The sequence below is a fragment of the Heptranchias perlo genome, chromosome 9, assembly GCF_035084215.1.
Source record: "Heptranchias perlo isolate sHepPer1 chromosome 9, sHepPer1.hap1, whole genome shotgun sequence".
Taxonomy (NCBI): domain Eukaryota; kingdom Metazoa; phylum Chordata; class Chondrichthyes; order Hexanchiformes; family Hexanchidae; genus Heptranchias; species Heptranchias perlo.
The window spans coordinates 27277524-27290518 of record NC_090333.1 but is presented as its reverse complement, the minus strand read 5'-3'; the positions used below and the strand labels follow the sequence as shown (position 1 = coordinate 27290518).

The 12995-nt window shown below is 37.9% G+C and overlaps 1 protein-coding gene across 2 annotated transcripts in view; it reads left to right on the top strand.

The window, feature by feature from the left end:
- usp24 (ubiquitin specific peptidase 24) overlaps nt 1-10565 on the top strand; it is a 186044-nt gene extending 175479 nt beyond the window's left edge. For both annotated transcript variants that reach the window (XM_067990069.1, XM_067990068.1), the window contains exons 66-67: nt 1079-1189; nt 2127-10565. In XM_067990069.1, coding sequence (XP_067846170.1) covers nt 1079-1189; nt 2127-2189 — 174 coding nt within the window. In that variant the 3' untranslated portion in view covers nt 2190-10565. The remainder of the gene's footprint in view (nt 1-1078; nt 1190-2126) is intronic.
- The last annotated feature ends 2430 nt before the right edge of the window (nt 10566-12995 follow it).

Here is a 12995-nt window from a genome sequence, read left to right as displayed (position 1 = left end):
GCAGTTTCCCCTGCCTATTATAGTTTTTGCCAAAAGGAGGATAAGGAAAACAGATCAAAGAACAATTTCTTTAGTTCTGCCCTACTATCAAAAAGAGAAGTGGTGTATTAGAATACCCTCTCTTTCTTCACTTGACTTTTGACTAGAGAAATATTTTTTGGGAAAAATATCACAAAACAAACACTAGTCAAAATTATTTATCCTGGTTCTGATTTCAGTCATTGGTCCAGACACTACTCGCAAAAGAATGGAAGAACTTGCACTTAAATGGTGCCTTTCAAGTCCTCGGGATGTCCCAACGCAGCCAAGTTATGTAGGCAAACACGATAACCTATTGATGAACAGCATGGTCTCTCAAAACAACAATGAAATAAATGATCAACTAATCTGTTTTGGTGATGTTAATTGAGGGTTAACTGTTGGTTAGGAGAACTGCTTTGCTGCCCTTTGAGTAACATCATAGGATCCTTTGCATCCACCTGAACAGACAGACTGAGCCTTGATTTAACACCTCATCAGACAATGTGGCACTCCCTCAGTACTACACTGAAATGTCACCCTAGATTTGGTGTTCAAGACCTAGAGTGGGCTTGAACTCATAACCATCTGGCTCAGAGGTAAGAATACTACCACTGGACTAAACTGATACTTCTGAAGTATTACTTTGATTTTTTTTTCCTCTTCCCCCTTTGCATTGTTCTAAGTTTACTGTCCCCATCTGAGGGAGTGGATGATCTGCTCCCAGGCTTCAGAATAACTTCAATCCAACAGCGAGGAGATGTGAGACAATGGCCCAGGGTGGCTTTTTCTCATCTTTTTTACTCTCTTGCACAACAGAAACTGGCCTCCTCTCTGCCTTGATTACATGAATGAGAATAGAAAATCACTGTAGGATGTGGGCAGGAATCTATGTCCATACAAGCTGCCATGTTCCGTTGCTTTCTTTGTATTTCTTCAGAGTAATATTCCGTCTTAACCAAAAAAAAATATTCTAAGCAGGTAGTGTGGAAAGCCTAAATTTAAATCTCACAAGTTAAGAGATGCAACTCTAAAAGAGATTGATCATACTTTACTACAGGACACATTAGCCTATGCTACAGCCCTTTTGAATGAGAAGGAGCAATCGGGGAGCAGTAATGGGTCAGAAGGCAGCCCTGCTACAGAGAATGGAGATAGAACTCTCAGACAGGTAAGGCGGACTCCTTACTGAGAAATTAGACAATAGATTATTGCATTAGATCTGTCATCTAATTAAATTTTAGCAGTGAAACCCAAAATTTCATTAGTCTACGTATTTTATACCTACACAAAGAACTTGTCCACTATATGTATTTTTTTTTAAATCCTGAATTGTGGAGTCGGAAACGCCAATATTGCAAACCTAAAATACAGCAATCTGCCAAATAGAAATGTATTTGAACTTGTTCTACCAAGGCTGCCATTTTAATGTGAGCTGGTGAGGTACATTGCAGATGCATACTCCTGACCACATCCCCATCTACACTTTCATAGGCACTGTGTGGTACAATGGCAGATACAGTAGATTCACTAATTCTGTCTGTCCTAGGAGTAAAAAGTAAAAATATTCAAATTGATGCCTTTGTGAGGATTGTATTTGCATAATGAGGACCGACTTATGCATGGGTGATGAAAGGGATTCAGTAGTTTCTTCCTCAATCATTTACAAGTAAAATTCTGTCATCACATGAGGAAGTCTCCATAAGAGGACAAAAAATAAAGATTCATTGAAAGGAATCTTCTAAGGGCATCTGGAAGAGAAAGAAAGGTTAATATTTTGGGCCAGACCCTTCATAACGCCATTAACCTATCTTTCTGTTTCAGGTGCTGACTGACTTGCTGTGCAGTTCCAGTATTTTATATTTTTTTCCTCAAATTATAATAGTGTATTGGAACAGGTGTGTGAAGAGCTAAAACTTGCAGCCAGCACTTAAAAAGTTGATGTTCTTAATGGTAAAACGGCATATATTCCAGGTTTATCTTTCCATCGTCGTTCCTCTTGTATGTCATAAGCTGTTTTTTAAGGTAATGTGCTTATTGCCCCAACTGTGATCTGTGGGTTAGTAACATTGCTCTAACACTTTTCCTCCATTTTTTTTCAAACTAAGGGCTCAGAGTCTCCCATGATGCTTGGTGAATCTAAAAGTGACCTTGACGACATGGATCCATAAAGATGACAAACAGCCAATGGGCATAGAAAATCATCTTTGCGTGGTGTCAGTTAACCTTTTTAACGCTGAAGGACTGGGCACCATACCAGATGGCTTTAGGCACCAATCGATTTGGGGAAGGTATACAAACTCCCAGGTTGCAGACAGCAGGCCTTTATGAACTGTTGTGCAGCAAACTTTGCTGACAGTTGAAGCTCAAGACTTGATGCAAGTCTCTCTCCTGTTCTTTGAGGATTTTGTATGGAAAAGGATAACTAGTGGTTGTGCTTGTGGACATACAAGAAACAAATTTTTATCTAATGCTTTCAGTAGTAACTACGGAGGATTTGATTAAGGTTTTAGTACAATCTTGGGGAGAGGAGAAGTCATTGATTTGTATAATAGTTCCCAGAGTTTGGATTTTTCAGAGTAACAAAATCCCGTGTGGTATTACATTATATAGATTTAATTTTATTTGTATAATAGAACATCTGGTAATTCTGTTCACTATAGGTCACAACATTTGTGTTTTGGAATATTTAGTAGGTCCCAGGTGCTTTTGCAAAGAGGAGTTTAGGTTTACAGGAATGTACTGACCTAATACAAGGGTGCATTCATTGTGTAACCTTATTTAATAGCAACCTGGCACTTTATTAAATATTAGATGAATCCTATAATGAAGGCAACATTTTCATTTTTCTTTTTAAATCCATATGACCGGCAGCCATTATCCAATGAGGTTGATGTTAAGAATGTACGTTTTGTCACTAGATGTTGCAAAGAACTCAAAAGTCCAATCTTTATGGCCATTTATGCCACAGGTGATAGAATTTTAATTGGTGAGATATTAACTGATATTTCACTATCCATACTGTCTTTGTAAGGCCACATTAACTATTCTGATGAAATCATAAAATAGCTTAATTGTGTTCAGTATTTAAAATAGCTATAATTTGTTTTAAAATCACTTTTTTGACACCCGTATAATATAAATAGAATATGTAATGGGCAAGTGTGTAATATTTATTTGACTGAAGTTTACCTACACTAATAAATTCATGACATTGTCGTTTGCAGTTTCTGAGGGCAGCCTGACAAGTTTTGGGAGAAGGGGTGCACCTGCACACAGATCATTGGATAATTGGTTGTAAAAACAAGGCAGTAATCCAATCAGTGGGCTTAGACAACCTAAATGGCATTGAGCAGTTTATAACCATGACATGGTCCTGACAGATTAAAAGCTTGAAAGAGCTCGTATCTTTTCTCTAGACCATTTTGTCTTTTGAGGGTGAGACGCCTTTAAAATATTTATATTTATCTATCTCCCATTTTACGTAACATCTGCAGCTAAATAGGTGCATGACCTACTCCCAGGCCACTCCACATAATGCTGCAAAACTAGCCAGTGGAAGTTATCCAGACTGATCTGGCTAACACTTTCCTCCTCTTCCTTACCAGCCTTACTTTGCACCTTCCTGTGGTGGCACAGGTGAGAGGAGCTCACGCTGTGGGAAATTGCTGGCACAGACCCACATGTGGCCACTCTGTGGTATAGAATGCTGGTGCTTCCAGCTCCTGCACTGTACCAGAGTATTATTTATTAGAACATATTTGTACTTTTGCAATTATCCAGTGACATGGTGGATTTTGATTTTTCAGTATGTCCCAGGTCATACATATGGTGACATCCACACTAAAGGGTTACCAATTGTAGTTTATTGATTTAAAGTTTTATTGAGCAATTACTTTCAGCCATTTATTACACATTATGCACCCAGTTATATAATTGGTATTGTGCACTTGTCCATTACATAATTGCCTGTATGTGGTGGGACAGCCATATTGTCAGTGTTAGTTGTATGGTTTATAGAGGAGAGGGGAATGAGAGAGAATCAAATCATTTAATGTCAATATAACATATTGTAGTAATCTGTGGAATGTCTGTGATATAATCGTTACAGCAGATACTTGGCATAAATTGACAAATTAACAAAAGAAATGTAAATTAAATCATTTTTAATATGATGGACTTCTGATGAACTACAATGGGAAATGTTGAATTTTGTGACAAGTTGTTAATTTCTTCCGTGGCTTCCAATTGGTTATTAATACCTATTGAGTCCAGAGAGTTTTTAAAAAATATTTAGGGTTTAAATCTACATTTACCATGTGTTGACCCATAAAGGTTTGACCAAGAGATTCTCAGCAGGGAAGAATGTTGTCTCAAGTTAGTAACCCCAGTGGAGATCGAGTTTTATTTATAAAGAAAAATCCTGGATCTGCTATTTTAATAATTCATAAACTGGGGTAGGAAGGGATAACAAAATGCATTATGATGTCATGATTCTCAAAAGAATATTAAAATTCAGAATCAGTCTGAAACCAGACAGCCACTTGCTGCTACCTAATTAATAATTAATACTTAATACTTGACAAGTACGTTAAGGAATATAAGGATTCAAAGTTCACAACTAGGAATTTTTTTTAACAGAACAGTCCATTCAGAGTATTGTGTGAAAACATTTCTAAAACTGTAACTCTCAAGAAGTGTCCTGTCCAACAAAAGTTCTGAATGCAAAATCTGATGGATTAAGTATTAAATCAGGATATTCAGATCTTTTCATCTTTTAAAATGTAATTACAATTATTGTCACATGCAAAAAAAAAAGTTAATCAATCTTATGCAGCAAAATGTTAACTATACAGCATTTTTAGTGACGTCTTGCCCCCCCATCCCTTCTATTCTGTTAATCTTGCATCGCCTCACATCATCCCCACCTGAAAGGGTAAGTGATCACCTCGTAGGCCCAGAGCTGTAACAGTATCAACTTTAAAATATATAAATTTATATTAGGTGTAGAAAAACTGCTGCATTTATTATTATAATGCAAGGGCAAGTGGTAATATTGTAATATCTGTGACCACCTTTACCCTCCCGTAGTTTGATTCAGACAACCAGTGAAAATAAAACTACGGCCTGAAATGTCTAGTTTTCCAACTCTAGGATGGTGACAATTAACCAGTATAGATTCGTTAAGATGATTCCTCTCCGAACAGATTTTACTGATTGCTCTCCAAACAGATTTTACATGTGAGAAATTGGATTTGGGGCTATGAATTTGGCTGCTGGAGTGGATCCAGGAGTCAGCAGCTAGACTGGGGTTGCTACTTAAGCAAATTTTTTTATTTTTTTATTATTAGAACAACGTTAAAGTGTACAGTGCTTTAATCCCTTCACTGGCCTGTGGAGAATGTTGAATAGGTCATATAGTAAAGCACTATCTCCTGGCTGGGTTTTAAAGATGTTTGTATAATGTTTAAAATGAGCTTCTGTTTTTTTTTAAAATGCAGTTTGTTTTGTTAAAATGTATATTGAACAGCTTTTTAAAATCAAAATGGTCATTTCCGTTAAATATTGGGCTGCTATTGGCTAACTTCCACGATATTCAAATTCATTTTTGGATTATAAGCAGGCTACGGTTAATTTAAACGCCCTACCAATGTGAGCCTTTACGTTAATTGCAAACAAAGATGAAGGTAGCAGAATAAACCTAAATACAAGTGCGTCGTCCTGGAGGCATTTTATTCTGACCTACATTTAGGTTTATGCCGGTGAAAGGGTTAAGAGCATTTTTTTGTTTGTTTTTTCATTGTGGTTAGAAATTTTGGAAATCTGAGTACTTATTTGTGGATTGACTGCAGCATCACTTCTCATTACTGAATTGCAGGCTGAATATTCAATCTGCCAAAATGCTACCATAAAATGATCCAGTTAGGATGATGTAAATTACCTCCCGGGAATCACTGGAAACCAATGAGATTGCATGGGCTGAATTATGTAAGTGGAGTGACTGTGTGGTGAGTGAGTGACACATACACAAGTCACAATTGCTGTCAGCATCTCACATAGTCACCTTTTTAGCCTCCATTTTGTGCCAATTTTTGAATTTTTTGAGGGGGATGCAAGAGGTTTTTTTTATATTTGTCCTTGTGTGTGTTTTTTGTTGCCAATATTTCAATGAATAAGCCTTTAATCTTCTGCCTTACTGTACAGCCACAGTATTCTAAGATCGACACATCTTGGAGGTAGGGCATTCATCAGATGACCGTGTCCGCTTTGGACCACCAAGCCAAAGGCACAGATGGCCACAAGTGCCTTTTTATTATTTTTGCTAGATCTCAATGAAGCTTTAGCTCAACAAAAGCCACCAGGCAGTGACAGTAGTGATTGGTTAGGTTGTCTTTTTAAATGTTCATCAGTAATGCACCTGGAAGAGCTGCACAGTGGCATTAATTGCAAATCCCCAGCATCCACCTTAATACTCCTAATGTGAAGGAGCAGAAATGTTGAACATTGCATGCTCATCAGAGCTAACAAATTAAAATAATTTTGCATCATGCGTTTCAAATGAGGAAGTCAGTGGCGATGGGGTAGATACCAGGTATATTCTGCTATAATTTGACCATTTATCGCTAAAGTGGACAAAATGGGGGGGTAGGCTAAAATTAGTTAAACGTTACTAGTGTTCTCATGCCCACTTCTTATTTTTTTTTTGTGCTTATCAAAGTGAGGGATGTGATTGCTGGGAAACAATTTGTCCACTTTTGGCATCCAGTATCACCATTAGGCACGCTCATGTCAGGAAGCATAGGCCAGATGCAGAGTTAAGATCCCTCTGCTGTGCCCCAAGCTTTGTGCCTTATCCCCAGCCTCAGAAAAGCACCTCTTCGAGCACCAGTATGACATTTCCATTTTCCACATCAGGCGCCTCTGAGTGAGCTTGCCAATTTAATGCCATTTAAAGCCAAATTATGGGCAGTTTTGCAAGAAGCACTCATGCTTATTATGAACCAGGTTTAGAGATTGTTTCAAACTAATGTTATGTAGAACTCCTGCAGCCAACAGAGAGGAAAGATTTTTAATCTCCTGCAATGGAGCTGGATTTGAATCCAGGTCAGAGAGGTGAACAGTATTTTAACCTATTCTAGTACTCATCCCGGGCAGGACATTTTTTGGTAGGTGCTCACGACTGGGTTTTGGCTAGTTTAACCCAACAAGTGGGTTCTAACAGCAATTTTTCTTCTCTTCCCCCTTGCCCTAGATATTTTGTTTTGTTGCCTCAAATTGATTCATGCCCATGAGGTCAGCAAAGTTACCTACTACCAGACATTGCTCATAATGTTGGTCTTTGAGGTAGTTAGTGGGAAATAAGCAAGAGTGACAGATATTTTTTCCCCCTCATAGGAGGGACACCCATGTTCAATTCTTGCCTTATTCCCTTTGCTTCATCTCTGAACACCATGCATAAGCCTAAGAAGTTGTATTTTGGGTGGAGATGCCAGGTTGGGCTACAATTACGGTAGATGTGCTTAATAATGCAGTGTGGTTCTAATAATCTGATCCCTGTAGCACAGGCTCTTTAGAAGTTTCTAGCACTGTTTTAATGTTTTGTATTTTTCTTTCCAAAAAAGAATCGGCCAACAAAAACAAACTGAACAAGTGTAATATGTTGCATTTTGTCAACCAATTTTTAATGTTTTCCTTCCTCTTTTTTTAAATGACTAATAAATAGTGGCCAGTAAATTTTTCTGTAATAGATGGTCAAAATAATTTTGATACTGCTTAAACCAAACTGAGGTACAAGATCTGACACATTAAAGGAATCAACCACCAGAACAAACTACTAAAGGGTAGACCTCACAATGTGAAGTGCTTCCGCTTAGTTCCTAACACACACAGGTGCTTCTTAAAAAACAAAAAAATTCTGCAAAAGGACATATGCCTATTTGTTCCAGTTCAAAGCAGCCATTATGTAGACCTGCTTGGATTTCTCCAATGTCTGGCTGCCATTAGATGAGCAGAGATTAGCATCTTCCTCACATGTGGATGCTAGAGTTTGAAAACTGAGTCTCCACTCAAAAGGATGCTGATTCCCACTCACCTCAGTGGCAGACAGCTGTGGGTTGAGCTGCTAATACATCATCTATTTGGGTCTTATTTAGCTGAGAATAAATATGATGGGTCTCAGCAAAGCTATTTTGGACTCGAACAAATCTTGAGAAGATGAATGAAATAACCTATCTCTGGGCAGTACACAGAATATTCTAACAAATAAAAATGTTAGGTTGGTCGGTCACCAAAAAACAAATGACACACTTCTGTTACCGCTTTTCCCAATTGGTGCAGATGTCTAATGGGCACAGTAGGGAAGGGTTGGAATGAAGTTTTTGGGACCTTGAAGTGAAGTAACAAGGTTTGTGATGCTAGCATGCCGAGATCAACACTTGGCTGCTTTTTTGTTAGGGAAGATGTTCCTTTGTGCCTTACTGACTCCCATGGGAATTGGATTTCTCTTCCAGCTCTGTATAGCTGCTCTACAATTGGTTGAAGATGGCTCAGAGAAGGAATATAGTTGCAGCTTTTAACCCTTTGAGTACTGGACTTTTAAATTGTTCTGTTTGTTCATGTCTGCAAAAAAAACTCTTCTAATGAACTTTTACATCAAGCATAGATAATGTTTTCTTTTATACCCTCACAAAGCACTCCTCTTCTTCCCCTGCCCCCCTTCCACAGGCCACAAGATTGTAAGTATTCCTTTCTAATCTGCTTCCAGTTAATAGTTTCAAGGAATCCAGTATGTTCTTTTTATTCTAGTATAATAAAACAATCCTGATGACTACTGTTGTACTGTCGTCGTCAGGAAGATAAAGCAAGAACTAGCTTTATGAAGAATATTAATGCTGTGACACAGTATTGTGACTTGCAAGAATGTTGGGTTACCCCTCACCTCAGCGTGTGAATGTGATACCATGTGTGTAATATAAAGTAACATTTGTGAAATGGGTGGAACCATTGAGTTATTAATTATGTTTTTGAAATAAATTTTAAAGTAAAATTGTTAGTCTTATTTTGATGAGCTGAAATAGTACTCAAAGGGTTATGTTGCCATATACCAATGATTGCAGTTGTGATCGCTCTTAATTAAAAGCAGCATTCCCTCATAAATGGATTCCCATACACTAGTTACTAGCTATTTGAAGCAAAATTCTACCTTAATTCAGCATTGTAACTAACAATGTAAATTAAATCATATCTCCAAGCCACTTTTTTTTGGGATACAACTGTGGTGGGAAGGGGAAATGGTGATGTGCTTGGTGTAACAGTGTCCAATTCACCGTTGAAACGGTCATTGATCACAATTTGGTTGCAGCCAGGGTGGACAAAATAGTGGATTCATGAAATACAGAAGGGCTGTGCTAAGTACAATGGAGTTTTTTCTTAGGTCCTACAGAGAGCCTCAAATAGCAGTACTTACCGAATCTGTGTATTTATCGCAAATCCTGGGTATAATACTCCTTTAAGAGAAGACTCCCCCATAGATTTGATTTAACGACCACTTAAAAATATTTTTGATTTTGTGAATGCATTAAGTAGCCAATGACACTAACTTTAACATGGTTACAATTTTTTTAATCATTTGATTTGAGAGTGTGATAAGTATGTTGCAGTCTCCTGTTAAAGGAGAACTGTATTCCTCCGACAATTATAATTTAAGATTTGTATGCTTCCCAGTGCCATTGATCTTCCATGTGGCTATATTTGCTGTTTGAGAGAAGACATTTTTGTTACATTAAAAAAAATCCCATTTAGATTCCCATCATTGCAGGGAAAACAGGTGTGCCATTTAAGATGCAGTTCCCTTTGAGAGTGTTGAACCTCACTTGGGAAAATATGTGTTTCAGGGAACTGAGCTTTGAAGTGTTTTATTTGGATGTGATGTTACCTCTGTTGTATATTTGCCTTCAAAATATTTCATAGAGAAAAAACAAATATTGGTGATTGGGAAGACCCAATTGATTTGGAAAGAAATCCAATGGTCAGTGTACGCTCCCTCATGGTTGCCTCTCAGTAATGATCTGACTCTGTGAAAGGTTTGTTTAGTGTTTTGCAGAATGTTTAACCATACACTTTTTAAAAACCTGAGTGGAATATTCCCGTAGACTCTGAAATTGGCAGAGAGAAGAAAGAAAATCCAGTCCATGTGATATAGATTGCATGTTTGACTAGTATCTGATAGATTATGGGTCTCGGTCCATAAAGAAGGAGACTCTTAAAGGCACACTGCTATTTGTGGATGAATAGCCGATGTGTATTGTGGGGGAAAAAAATGACTTTGTTCTTTAACCTAAGAGGCAAAAAGTACAACCAGCAAGGCTTTGTCCTTTATTCCTAAGTCAACACCAATGCGAGACAAGTAATGGTGCATTGTCCGTATTTGTTGGCAGTTAAGTTCTGTATTGCCCAGGGAATGTTTGTATGCTGTAATGTCAATCTTCCTTTTAAAAAAAAAAGTATGGAAAGTAACTTAATAAAATAAAATGATTTTAAAAAATGAAGTGTCACCTTATGTACTGGCTTAATATGCAAAGTTTCAAGTAACAGTGCTGGAGTTGTGCAGTGTAACCAAGAATGGCAAAGACCCTATAAAACAGGTTATCCTGAAATTAAGATTACGTACCACCTTTTAACCCAGATGAGCTTCATAAATTTTGCTCTGTAAATGTGCTCAGTGCTTATCTTCACCAAACTTGACTTTAGGATGTCCTGTCAGTTATATGTATCAAATGCAAAAACAACCTTGGGTAACTCAGTGACTAAACCCTGTATTGTATTCTCAATTGTATTATTTTGCTCATATAATACATAACAACGGTAAAAAGCCTTCCTAATTGTTCCATAGCTAATTCTTAGGCATCTCAGTCAGACTTCCTACTGTTGACGGTATCTGTAAGACAGCTATACAAGTCTCCCTCACACGTTTGCCGAACATTACTGTTTAAATTTAACCAGCAGCCAGGACAATGCTTTCAGCATCTGTTTGGGCAGCAGGGAAGGGGCATTCCAGCTAGGGAATCTCCTAAATTGGTGCTAATTTAGTATGGCTCTTAGCCACCTTTTTTGCAAAATATTACTAGTCATCTGAAGATGAATCTTCCACTCATGATGGAAAGTAAAGTGACTTCACCCCCTTAGAAGTAGTTGTCCACTCTCTCCAGTGCCTCAATTTAATATTATCATCCATGTTTTTAAATTGATAATGGCCTTGTCCCTTCCTATCTCTGTACCCTCCTCCAGCAATATATCACCCCCCCCCCCCCCCCCACCCAAAACTCTGCTCCCGACTCTAGCATCATGTGAATCCCCCCCCCATCTCTTTGTCATACCATTAACAGTTAAGCCCTCAGCTGCTTAGGCCTTATGCATGGAATTCCCTCCATAAACCCTTCTGCCTCTCTAGCACCCTCTCTTTTAAGACCCTCCTTAAAACCCACCTCTGACCAAGCTTTTGGACAATCCTCCTTTGGCTCAGTGTTTATTTTTCTATATTAAAGGCGCTATATAAATGCAAGTTTTTTTATAGGTAGCCTTTGTTTTTTAGAGCGTAGGCCAACTGCTTTTGACACAAAAGAATGAACTTATATAGAACGTTTCATATCCTCAGCACATCCCAACATGCTTTACAGCCAATTAATTTACTTTTGGAGTGTAGTTACTGTTGGGACATATTTGCAAATAGCAAGGTCTCACAAACAGCATTGAGATAAATTACCATTTAATCTGTTTTGTTGGTTGACGGAGAAATGTCAGGCCAGAAGAACTCATCTTTGAATAGTGTCCTGGATCTTTTATGTCCAGACAGGGCCTCAGTTTAATGTCTCATCTGAAAGATGTCACCTGTGATAGAACTACACTCCCTCATTACTGAACTGAAATGTCAGCCTAGATTCTTAAGCCACAAAGACAAAGCACAACAGACAATGGTATGAGAAAGAAGCTAAATTGCAAGCAGTAAACTTTGAAATGACAGATCCCTTATGTTTAAAAGTTTTGAATGCTGTAATGATGTACTTTCTGAGATGGTCTGGGGGAAGCGGAATGTCAAATTTTCCTTTTTGAATCATGAAATTTTACATATTGTGGAGCGTGATGGCACAATTTCTCCCTTGCAATACTTTTCCAACCTTGAAGGAGGCGAGGTAAACAGGTATTTCCATTGGAGTGGGGGAGAAATCAGATCAAAGTTAAATGGTCCCAGAAGAATACTGTCTAAAACAAATGTATTTTTTCTTTGTTGGCTTTGGCAAAGGAAATCGGTGTTCTGATGCATTGTGCCAAGGTGCACCATGCACCTTTTATGCCTGTGACACTACATGCAGCAAGTTGCCAGTATCAGTCTAGTCATCAGAGGGACAGCTTAGAGTGAAGGCAACTGCCTCCACACAGGAGAAAGAATATCTAAAGATGAGCTTGCACTTCTGAGCACCACTTGGTTGTTATAACTTCCCTCTGTCTTTATATTCTACAATTTATTTCAAAATTTTCATCACATTATTACTGGACATAGGACTGTTTTATCCATGTCAGATACTTGCTACCTTGACCTGACGGTAACAATGAAATATAGCACAGGCATATGCAAAATATGCAATTGCCACATTAAATAAGTCTGACATGCATAAATAATGTGCCTTTTTTAAAAGTGCTGATGGTGGAAGAGATGCAGTTTATCTGGTCATTCTAAGCCAGTCTGTGCTAGAGGCAAAAAAACCTTCACACCTGCAAAGGAATTTTAGCTTTTTATTAATAAAGTGTCAAGCATACAAAAATCAGTACAAAAATGTGGAATATAATCGGACATTCTCAAAAGAAATATTTACAAATGTTAGGAGTGACAGTCTGGTGGAATTTTGAAATATTCTGGTGATCTATTTATATACATGGTTTTATTATCAGATGGAGGGAATATCCTTGCCATTAATGAACAC